The sequence below is a fragment of the Solea senegalensis genome, linkage group LG8, assembly GCF_019176455.1.
Source record: "Solea senegalensis isolate Sse05_10M linkage group LG8, IFAPA_SoseM_1, whole genome shotgun sequence".
NCBI lineage: Eukaryota > Metazoa > Chordata > Actinopteri > Pleuronectiformes > Soleidae > Solea > Solea senegalensis.
Window position 1 is genome coordinate 24602444 of NC_058028.1, and position 12172 is coordinate 24614615.

The 12172-nt window shown below is 40.6% G+C and overlaps 1 protein-coding gene across 1 annotated transcript; it reads left to right on the forward strand.

Moving 5' to 3' along the window:
- Positions 1 to 3184: 3184 nt before the first annotated feature.
- On the forward strand, positions 3185 to 6039 carry linc.pou2af1 (lnc RNA pou2af1). Its single transcript, XM_044032367.1, has 5 exons — positions 3185 to 3190; positions 3302 to 3613; positions 3918 to 3969; positions 4434 to 4819; positions 5542 to 6039. The coding sequence occupies exons 1-5, from the start codon at positions 3185 to 3187 to the stop codon at positions 5884 to 5886; spliced, it is 1101 nt and encodes a 366-aa protein (XP_043888302.1). The 3' UTR covers positions 5887 to 6039.
- The last annotated feature ends 6133 nt before the right edge of the window (positions 6040 to 12172 follow it).

Below are 12172 nucleotides of genomic sequence, written 5' to 3' on the forward strand. Positions count from 1 at the left end.
CCGAGCGCTGCAGGCAAAGGGAGGAGAAAGTCTGCTGCAATGGAGAGAACAGAGAGCAGGGATGAAGACTCCTTCATAATTGAGAGAGTGAGAGAGTGATTGATGCAGTGATGCTATTAAAGGAAAACTCTGTGAGTCTATCACACACTGAAAACGGCACCAATCAAAAACCTGCTCGTTGTCGTTTTTTTAAACAACATTTTCTTTATATACAGCATATTTGCGCCATCGCCACTTCTTCTGCCGCTGCAGCTCATATTATTAATAATCCTAAAGCTGTGGAGGTCAGTAATTAAATTGATGTCGGCTATAGCCATAATAACATGAAATACTAATAATAATAATGCTGATGTTAATGATTACTTTTGGGGACTTGAATATGATTTAACTATAAGTATGTATAATTATAAATGTAGTTTCTAAACATGTGGTCACTTATCACGTGTTACTTTAAATGCAAAAGTAAGTTAGACAATCTTTGTTGGCATATTTAGTAAATGCCGATGTGTATATGTCTTATTTGTGGTCTGCCGCGTATGAAACAATTATTATAAGTGTTCATAAATTAATAACAATGCAAATATATTGTGGTTTTAATGAAAGTGTAGTTTACAGTTTGATGGGAGTGATCTGGTACCGCAGTGCGGAGGCGCGCTTTTTTAACATCAACTCAACACACAATGCTGACAAAGTGTGGAAAAGTCATTATTGGTGTTGATATAATTTAACTTGTTTTTTCTGCACACTGATTAAAAGTGTTTCAAAGAGAGAGATGGACATGCCGCAGCCACAGACCCACTCTGCAGCCCCCAACAGGTGAGCGCGCACAGAGCACTTGCTGCAGTGGAGCTTCTGGGGCCTGTAGTGCCAAAGATGGCTACTGGCCTTTGCCACGCCCACTTTTTCCCCACTTTAATGCATTTTTCTCTGAAATAAAGTATAAAAATAAGTTTGAGAATATTCTCAGCATGCAGCGTGATCCCTGCAAACTTGTGATCGCGAATATAAGTTGGATTGCGGTGTTGGAGGTGCGCAAATGCACCCAGTGATGTAGTGCCTAATGAGGGGGTGTGATGCTCTGATATTGCAAAAGGAGGATAAAATTAATAAAAGTATGGTTTCTTTTCGGTCAAAGTGTGAAATTGTAGTATATTATATTAAAGTAGTGCTTATACAATGTCCATGCGTAGTGATTTTTGCCGAAAAATCGATAAAATTCGGTTGCCTCTGAATATTCAAATTGAAAGTAACGCGCAATCAAATCATTGTCAAATCATTGAGTTCTAGGGGTTTTAAATAGTAGGCATGGAGGGAGAAAATCTCAAACTAATATGTCCACAGCTATATTACAATATTGTTGTATGCTCTGACTCTACTGTAAGACATTTGTGTTGAGATTTTTGAAGACTTTTGCACAAATTTCGTTCTTGGCCATATTGCTGAGACAGAAAAGGACGTTGTGGAGTCCCACAGGTCTTCTCCAGAGAGCCTCTCTACATCTTTTCCATCATGTCTGGTGAGTTTTTACTTCGGATTTTGGTGTAGAAGTCACGTTTGCAGCTTTTTCACCTGTGGGGCAGAAAAGAGGAACAGAAAAATGGAATGTTTAGTGGCAAAATTAAACGCACATGGCAGCTGCGGGTAAAGAGGCGTGGAGTTGGTTTTTTCCTCACAATATGTGCTCTTAATCACAGATTCATTTAAAATTACAGACAGTGAAGAGGAGTTAAAATAAACGTTTAGTGACAATAATTATTACAGTTTAATGTAACTGCTGCTGCTGCTGCTGGGTGCACCAGTGGACTCTGCTTCCCTCTCCCAACACTCATGTACACTTTTACCGACTTTTGTGGCTTGGTGTGGGTTTAATTCGTGTGTCCACTGTGTGTTTACACGCGTTAGAACGTGTTCATTAACGTTTCTGTGGGATTTTGTCTGTAATTAAACATTAGATGCTGGTAGATCTAACATTTCGCACATTTATGCCTGGGTTGCTTTTGCGTAACAGGTCGTTAGAAGTAACCGCGCTGAAGTGGGATGTGTCTGCTGTGAAATTTTGGCCAACTATTTGCCACTTTTAAGACAATCCATGAAGTTGCATTTAGGTGTATGAATATTTATCAGATGAGGTTTCGTAGCCGAGGCTTTCGTCTCTTATCAAATCGCCTTTTTCCAAACGGCTCGCCACTCCTGAGCGCTCTAAATGACGCATTTGGCTCTAAATTTATGCGCACCTATGCGAGGCGTCCTCTATGTTTCCCTAATTAAGCTTCACCTATAGGAAAAATAAGGGCAATTGGATATTTAAGTGTCATAGTATATTTTCATTGTGACATATTCTAAGTGGGGGGCTGGCGCGAATAAATATAAATGTGTAGCGGGCTTGGGTTCGGATTATAAATAGCACGATTAACCCGAAATCGATCTGTTTAGGTCATTGATTTATTCATTTCACATCAACACAACAACAATCTGATCGATCCGAAGCACAAACTGAGCTTTAGCCAACTTGTTCAAGCCCGGTGTGACACACTGTAACACGAGCCGTACGTGCGTAAAAAGCACCGGGATATCATTTTAATTCGATCGGCGCTGCTTTACTAATTCAAACTTTCCCAATCGATCGACTCACACACTCCGCTTCACTCCCGATCTACAGCTACGATACTTTTTTGAAAGACAGATTTCGAAAACGCTGTCGCCGATCGCCTCACTTTTCTTTGCTTTCCTGCTTTTTCACTCTCTTTCCTTTGTGCATTCCGTCTTTGCGATCGCCTTTGTCCAACTTTTAAATCGCGATCTCACGCGCATTTCGAACCCGATCGACCCCAGCTCACATTTTCAACTTTTCATCAACACACATATGCGTTTAAGACCAAAGTTTACACTTACTGTGGCGCATTTTGTGTCAGTTTTCCCTTCGTTTCTGCCCTGGACGTGGTGGCTCGTGAACGCGGAACACACAAACAAAAGGCTGGAGCAAAAGTGTCAGCGTAGCAGGAAGAGCCGAGCCCTGCAGTAGAGAGCGAGCCTTGGCCGGGAGCAGTGGGGGGCAGAGGCCGGGACAAGCGGTCGAAAAGTGGCCCGGACAATAGCGTGGAATGAGCGTGGATAATGCGCTTTTACGCACAGATCATTCGGGCTTAATTTAAGACACTGAAGCGACATAGTTTTGCATTGTACCATGACAGTTGTGTTACTTTATTTTATTTTTATTTTTCACATGTTCATAAAAAGTGTGCCATTAAAGTGTGTATTAGGTGGTAAAACTGTAAAAAAACAAACAAAAAAACTGCTGTAGGATGGTGGGGAACGACATTTTTTTGTATTTATTCACTTTTTTACTTTTCAACGATATGCGGCAGAGAGAAAGAGAGCTCAGTGGGCTTCAGGTGGAGGAGGGGCCGCTGAGCGGTGTGCAGGGTGGAGAGGAGTGGAGTCAGTTAATGTTGTTGTTGTTGTTGTTGTCTGCTGCTTTTGTAAACATGAGCCATTCTGTTCTCCTCGCCCAGATAAGCCGAGAGTGTACCAGGGCGTCCGTGTGAAGACCACGGTCAAAGAGCTGCTGCAGAGGCACCGAGCCCGCGAGGCCAACAGCAAAAAGCTGAAAACGGTAAACACCCCACACCCATCTCTTCCCCCTCTCCCTCTTTCTCTCTGCTTTACATCCTTAGTACCATTTTAGAGAACGCAGGAGAAATAACAGTCATCACCTGCCATTGTAAACACACACACACACACACACACACACACACACACACACACACACACACACAGAGATGTTTGCAAGAAACTTAAGGAACAGGTTTCATCACTTAAGTTTGTCTAACTCAAAATGAATTGCTCTGGTCAAAACAATAACAACCCTATCTTTCTCCCTCCTCCTCCCCTCCTCCTCCCCTCCCTTCCCCCATCAGATATCCCAGGCTTGCTTGGATCTTCAGGATCTCTGTCAGTCAACTTTTCCAAGTAAGTTCTCTTATATATCACAACACAGAATCCAATTCCGGTGCAAAATAATTAGCCCAATAATATAGCCTCAGATAAGACTCCACCCTGGACCCTACACAGCACACACACACACACACACACCTTTGCGATAGGTGGAACCCACACATTTGAGAGTACACGTGTAAATTTGCATGCAGTCGTGGCTGTTTCTCGTCACAGCAGTTAAGTGCATTGGCTGATGAGAACATTGACATCACTCTCTGAAACATGAGGACATATTTAAATGTCTGCAGCCACGCAGAGACCATCTCGCACCCTGTTTTTCAAATGCGCTCTTTCCCATTTAATATTAAAACCATGGGTTCTGAAAGTTTAGACTTGTTAGTTTTTTTTCATTAGAAACACACCAGGAGTGTTATACTGACTTAATAAACCATCTCACTCTTTTTATTGGATCTTAACGCACGCTATTTTTTTTAAAGGTATAATCCCCTCTGGTCACTATGTGGATCCTCCTGCCGCAATCACTCCAGCGGACACGAGCAGTTGCAGCGCGCGAGCCCTCCAGATGCGCACCGCCCCGTTCCAGGCTCCTGAGAGCGCGTGCGGCATCCATATGCAGGGGAACGCATTCAGTGACACCCAGCAGCAGTTTGGGGACATGACGTTGCCCAGTAACTGCTACAATGGCAGCAACAACAACAACAACAACATCATCATCAACAACAACAACAACAACAACAACTACACCATCGGCGACGGCGGCTACAACAACAACCACGCAGCCTCCCTGCCTCCTCCTCCCACCTTCCCGCTGCCTTGGTACTATGGACTCTCCTCAGATGCGGACTATTATGGGCATGAAATGGTAGGTTTCTGCCACACCAGTAAAACATATATATATATATATATATATATATATATATATATATATATATATATATATATATATATATATATATATATATATATATATATATATATATATATATATATATATATATATATGAAACACCTTAATCCTTAGTCTGATGAGTTACATAAGCCAATTTAACAAATAATCATTCTATACTAAAGAAGACTATTATACTATTATCAGACAATTTAGTATTTAAAAAATAATATAATTATTCCCAAAAAAAGAGAGTGGTTTATATTTGTGGTTAATGTCTTAAATTCTTTTAGTGTTCACAATAATGAACACCTGCAAAAACCTCAGACAACATCACATAATGTGATTCTAAAATAGACAATTTGACATGTTTATCTGTCTTCAGCAGACACTGTGTAGTTGTGTGGCCTCCATTTGAAATCATTTTGTTCTGTTTGTAATCCGATCTGTTCATAATCAAATGCCAGTACATAATAACAGTTATACTAAATTAAAATACTCCCATTTACACATCTATCTCCATCTGCTGCCTTTCAGCAGCTTCAATAGAAGACTAATTAGCCCGTCATGTTCAGCCACAGGTGTCACCTGCTCAACCTGCAGCCCAGTGTCAGTTTTGATGTCCATCACATGATGACAACTCCTGCCCAAAAAATCATTCTCACCATCCTTCCTTTGCATGTCTTCCTCTCTTTCAGGCTCCTGGCTCCCCAGAGTCACAGAAGCTCTACAGCCCCATGGATCATAACAGCTACTCGCCTCAAGACTCCTTCTCTTCCTCCTCCTCCTCCTGCTACGACTCGCCCACCAGGATGGAGTCCAGCCACCACGGCTTTGCCTCAGAACACTTCCACTACCAGCACTGCAACCTTCAGGACTGTTACTGCCTGTCCCACTGTTGGTCGGGTCAGCAGGAGGGCTTCACTGCCCCTGAATACACACCTTGCTACAACCCCACAGACTATCCATACACCTGCCTGGTGGAGGAGAGCTTCAGGAGGGATTTGCAGACAAGCGCTGAAATGTGTTACAATGTATTATGATGTGACCTTTGACAGTATTGTTTTTTTTCTATTCTGGCTGTAAATACAATTTTCTCTTTTAATTACTCACATTTCACCGTGCTCTTACTGGCTTGTGTCTTTGGTGGAGTGGATATATATATATGTATATGTATATGTATATATATATATATATATATATATATGTATATATATATATATATATATATATATATATATATATATATGTATATATATATATATGAATGCTGAATGGATGGAAAGGCTGATATTTTTGTATCTGTTGGCTGATATTTTTGTATCTGTTTGTCTTATTTTTTTAATGCTCAGATTTATTTTCATACACATAACTGTCGCAATTGATGTACTAAATAAAAAAAAAAACGTTGAACTCATGATTGCGCTCACATGCATTTGTGAAGCACTCACATTTGTAAGTTAAGATAAAAGTAGTATTGTTCTCCATGGAGGAAATTCTTTGGGGTTAAAAAGACGAGACAGGGGTAAAAAGTTGAATAAATAATTTAAAAAATACATTATTTTTTAAAATGTTTTAAATGATACATTATTATACATTATTTATCATTGGGAATCACTAACTCAACAATCCCAACTAATAATATAAATGACACAATACTTGCATAAACACTATAACTGATAATACAGTGAGACAGCTAATATTAACATCAACACTAATAATGTAGTAATAATTGAGTAATTGCTGTAGATACTCAGATAATTATTGTGTTGTTACTCTGGTCCAGGGGGCTGGTACCGGGCCTTGACCTAAGCAGAGCAAGGACACAAAAACAAATGGTAGAATGCCTGTCAGTGTGTTTTTATTTTTCTTACTTACCAAAAACATACCAAAAGCAGACTGGGTGTTAAAAATCCACTGTGACCACAACAGGAAGCATTCATTTAGTCAGAATTCCCTTTATTCTTCAAATGTCCATGGTTGCTCCGGTGTTTTCCGTCATACTCCAACCTGCCTGCGGACATGTATCACTTCCTGTTATAGGTGCTTTGATGCTGCAGCAGAATGAGCTGCTCATCGTGTATGGAGAAGGTGAGCGAGATTATTCCTGACAGGCGTGATCTTCCTCCACTCAGTCCAGGTCCAGACCACTTCCCCCAACCAGTGTGCACACCACATGGCTCCATATAAAAACTGATGGTGTTGAGACTCCAGCCCAGTTTGCCATTCATTTAGGCAAAGTCAAAAGTGAGAGTGTCCTCAATCATTTTCTGCCTAACCCAGCTGACACAGGGTGAAAAGTAAGACATGTCCCCACCAGTCCATCACAGGGACACATACAGTGATGAACAGCCATTCACACCTACATTCAAGTCAGAGTGTCCAATTAACCTAATCTGCATGTTTTTGGACTGTGGGAGGAGAGAACCCACATGCACATGGAGAGAACAGGCAAACTCCTCACAGAAAGGCCCTCGGTCGAGCTGAGATTCAAACCTGTGACCTTCTTGCTCTGAGGCAACTTTGCTAAACACAGTCTTGCTACAGATACCAAGACTGATAGCAAGATAGCAAGACACAGATAATGTCCAACATTTTAAAGTCTAGTCTAGTTTTTCTTTTTTGGAAACAAATGATTAGAATCATTGGAGAGTTGGTAGCTGCACCATTGCTAGAATCACCATAGTTGTGTCTGCTTGGGAATAAGTCCCTTCAACCACCAAAGATGTCTAAAGCAGAGGCTGCCCTGGCATTAGCCTGAGTGAAAAAGAATGACAGACGCAGCCTCCTTTGAGGGTCTTACTGCAGGATTAAATGATGGTAGGGGTATATTTTACAAGGTCTGGTCTCATGTCCTACATTTTTATAAAATTCCAACTGACTAATGAGCCATAACTAAGTATTGTCAGGCATAATTCAATACCAACTTTTTTACCACCCCTTTTCTTTTTGCTTGTGCATAGTGTAGAAGGTTGAATGGTTGTCACAGTGTGTTGTGGTGTGCACTTACACGACACCAACAACCAAAATAATTCAGGTGGCTTTTAATAATGCTTTTTTAAAATCTGATTCAAAATCAAAAAGTGTCATATGTTGGTGACCAGTAATGTTTCCACTTTTAATGCTGTGTTGTGGAACTTTACTTATACATGTATGGGTCCCTGGATTCAAAGAATTGAGTCACACTTGCCTTAATAGAGAGGTAAAAGTCATTTAATATTCCAAATGTGTATGGATACACTGGAACACATGTCTTTGTGTATTTATACTATCCATTTCATTGCTGCTGTTTTTTTCTTTTGTGTTGGGCCAACATGTAATAAAGTAGATTGGTTTATTTTTCATGCAGCCCAACAAACAGACAGCAACAATGTGGGCGGAGTCTACTATAACCAAAGCAGACCCCTCGCTCTCTCTCTCTCACACACACACACACACACTCTCCCTCACACACACAGTGTCTCTCCCTCTGTGTGTAAGGTGAGCTGTAATGTAATGTAAATCTTTGCTCTAAAGTGAAGGAATCCTGGGAGATTTGTCCTGCAGGGAAGTAGAAGGGAGGTCAAGGTTCAAAGATAAAAGCGGTCAAAGAACTGAAGCGATAAAGCTCAACATAAAAATCATATACATTATATTTTGAAAAAATACTCCAAATTTAATATAAGGGATTACATATAACATCAGCGAGGAGGACATTATAAAAACACACATTTGTTCAATGACTACAACTGTGTCACATGTTTGTGAGTTAATGGTGCTTGACTTGCCCACTGACCTCAGCTGTGACAATAGTGTCCCACATTGTTGATGTGAAATGTTTGACGCCTGAAACATTCACCGCTTCACACCCAGCCTTCTAAAATAAACACATACTTCCAAGCTGTTTTCAACCAGTGAGGACACAGCGCTCAAGTCAAAGGGAATGTGAGAGAATACACTGTTCAATAATCTCATTAAAGAGATATCTAACATGTCTAGGCAAAAATAGCTAAATGAATAAAAAGGAAACGTTTAATGTACATAAGGGTTTGAAGAAACATTTGAAATAAACAAATAAAAATGTAATTTACAGGTCATTTTATAAATACACTCGACTCCAATATACTGCTGTGTATAATGATAAAGACAGCCATGACATAATAACACATGAAATAATATGCTATTGTTCAAGTGTCATTTATTGTCCTGATTGAAAGAACACATACAAACCTACTGTGAATAATTGTTGAGTCTAAATCAATTGAATTGTTTAAAATACTATAAAAGCTGATGAACTTACTTACACTTTCTCATCTGTGAGATGTCAAATGTGACAAACTGTCGCCATTAGTGTTCACAACAGGTACTGCATCAGTATTTTAACACTTTCTAAAAAAAACAACTTATTTCTATTCATTAAATAAAAACACATTTAAATATTTGTGCCACACTTTAGCTGCTGACACACTCTGTCAACAAAGTCTGTGTCCTGCTATAATGAAGACATGAAGAATATGGGAAATAACTCCATCTTTAAGGGTCTGTACAAATAGAAGCTTCTGCATCAAGGGCCCCTTCTCATTATATGCAGATCATCCATGTTGTGGGCACTCGTGCTTCCCCATACATCACAAATGGGTGGTGTTTTCACCTTTTGTCTGGATGTCTTTGCTGGTGTTTTCCACCGTCTTTCAGTCCATCTCATGTAAGTTCAGGTGCAGAGAGAGTGAAGCAGTGTCAGGTTGCATCTCGTGATCACAGCATCATAATGGTTTCTCGTACAATTCTGCCTTCAGGCTCAATGTTAATGCATATTGAGCAGCAGTTTCTGCTCTTGGCCCTTACACACTGAGATTTCCTCTCAAAGACTAAGCCTGTGGTGGATGCTGCTTTCATATCCAACCCTGATACCTTCACCTGTTGTTATTTAAGTGTCTGACGAAATGTTCCAACTTTTTCTGAGTGTGTCACAGCCATAACAATCCATGCATTTATATCTATTTGCAAAATAGAACTAGGTTTAATCGTTCCTCTGTATGCTTTAAGTAAAGGTTAAACAATTCAACTAATCTAATCTATTCTTGTTTGAGTGCATTTTGAGAAAATATCCCAATTTTTCTCAGCTTTGCTGGTGTTTCCTTAATCTCTGATGACATCATGTTCAATGTATGACTTGCATATAATAGCTTTACTTTAATCTTAAAATAATAGCTCCAAAGGTATTAGAATGGTTCATTCTAATAACATTAATAATTTCTACTAAGGAGAATGAAACCCCTTTCATTCCCACTCTGCACGTGAACGTCTGTCCTTACACTGTCAGTTTGGCAAGCAGGTCGCAACACTTAAGCCAACATCCATAATAAGATTATTAGATTTCACATTGAAGTCATATTCAAATATTTGATTTTAATGTTGCCACAGCAGCAAAAGCATGAACTCATCAGCTCCAGACAGACTCACTGGTGTGGTCAGACAGACTCCCCATCTGTCTCCCCATTTGCTGCTGTTGTTGCTGCAGGCTACACAAAGCTGGCAATGGTTTGCCCTCGAGGTGAATCTATTGTTATGTGAGAAGGGCACATCATAGGCCCATGACATGCTCCGTAATTAGTAGAAAGTACAAATGGAGAGTGAAAAGAAAACAGAATATATTACAAAGCCTAACTTTTTTCCATGTTTTCCTCTGAACTGTTTCATATGCACAAAATAACCTGTTTGGAGATTCCACACACAAAGCCCATCCTCCTGCTGTTGTTGATTTTATACTCTTTTTTTTAATCATTTTATCAGTACGATGTCACAGAAAGTGACATCTTGCTTATTTGTCTTTTGCCCCTGAGCCTAAATGTCAGAGTGGTAATCCCCTGTGAGACACAGTGTGCTGCTGCAGACGGAGGCAAGTGTCGGGCTCTCAGGCGTTACAGTGAAAAGGGCTGGGAATGTGGGGCTCCTAACTGACACCAGGAGAGTTCAAACAGATCAAGATCTGATCCACCCTAACCTGATCTGTCTGGAGCTCCTCATTCTCACACTGTAAACAAGCCTGCATTCTGTGCTTGCAGCATTGTTAAGACTGGCATGGTGGCTCAACAAGCCTGTGTGTGTGTTTGTGTGTTGTTGTTGTTGTTGTTGTTGTTGTTGATGACATGCTTTATCCATTCAGGTGTTTGATATGGCTCTGATAACATCTGATGAGAAAGCAGGGAATTAGTGGCTCACAGTGTCTGGTCTATTGTGAAGTTTAAGTTCACTTATCACAGCGTCATCTCCTTATCAGTTGTTTCTCCAGGCTGTTTGTGTGTGTGTGTGTGGGGGTACCATGCCACAGGGCAGGATTAATGAAGCAAGTCAGATACCCTGGATCTGACCTGGATTTGATCATTTCATTAAAGAGGGGAATATCACTCTCCTGCAGTTTTTAAAGCAACTTTATCTCCTGGATTCAGACAAACTTTATTGAAAGGATTCGTGCTGAAAGTGCATTAACGGCCACTAAGAATAAGACTGATTACAGCAAGCCAAATAAATTCCAATGCACATTCCTGACTGCAGCGATCCACACCTCTTCCCTAAATGACCACAAACTGACTGCTCCCTAATGTTGAACCTGCAGCGTTTGGTCGCCAGAGGGGTCCCGGGCCCCTCGGGACAGCAGCCTGTTTTGCATGATTGTTAAATGTTGATGGTCTTGACAAGATAACCAACAGTTTGGCCTAATTATCTGAAACACTTTCTTTGGAGGGAACGTTGGAGCGGCGCTCTCATTCCAGCAAAGAAAATGTGCAACAGGTAAAGGTATAGTTCAACACAACCATCAAAACCTGCTGCTCTGCTGGGACATTCATGCCATTGGTTGTCATTGGCAGTTGTACAGTTGTCCTGGGATTTCAGGTTTGTAGAATGTATAACACAAATGTAAGTAGTTTTCCTGTTTCAAAAGTAAAGAAAGTAAGTCCAGGAAGAAGGAGGGAAGTCACAGTTAGCCACCGGGGCGCAGCTCTGCTGGTTGCACAAAAGAACACCTTTCAAATATAAATATATATATATATATCACTTGATTTATAACACCAGTAAACTTTTTCCTGACAAGTTAATGCGAGTTGTGATCATGAAAGAACACAATGATGACAATGTTGTAAATGATGTTCCTGTGTGCGCGTGGATTTTCTCCGGGTTCTCCGGTAAATGGGGATTAAGTAAATTGGACCATAGGTGTGAGAGTGGATGGTTCTCTGTCTCTATGTGGCCCTGGCGTTCTGTCCAGGGGTGTACCTGTACCTTAGGCCCCCCACGACCCTCATGTGGAGGATAAAGTGGTAGAAGACGGACAGATGTCCCCATTTTAGA

What these genes read in the sequence shown, in the direction of transcription:
- linc.pou2af1 (XM_044032367.1), top strand. An exon ending in CTGTCAGTCAACTTTTCCAA is followed by an intron (nt 3,970 to 4,433) that starts GTAAGTTCTCTT and finishes TTTTTTTTAAAG; the next exon opens with GTATAATCCCCTCTGGTCAC. An exon ending in ACTATTATGGGCATGAAATG is followed by an intron (nt 4,820 to 5,541) that starts GTAGGTTTCTGC and finishes CCTCTCTTTCAG; the next exon opens with GCTCCTGGCTCCCCAGAGTC.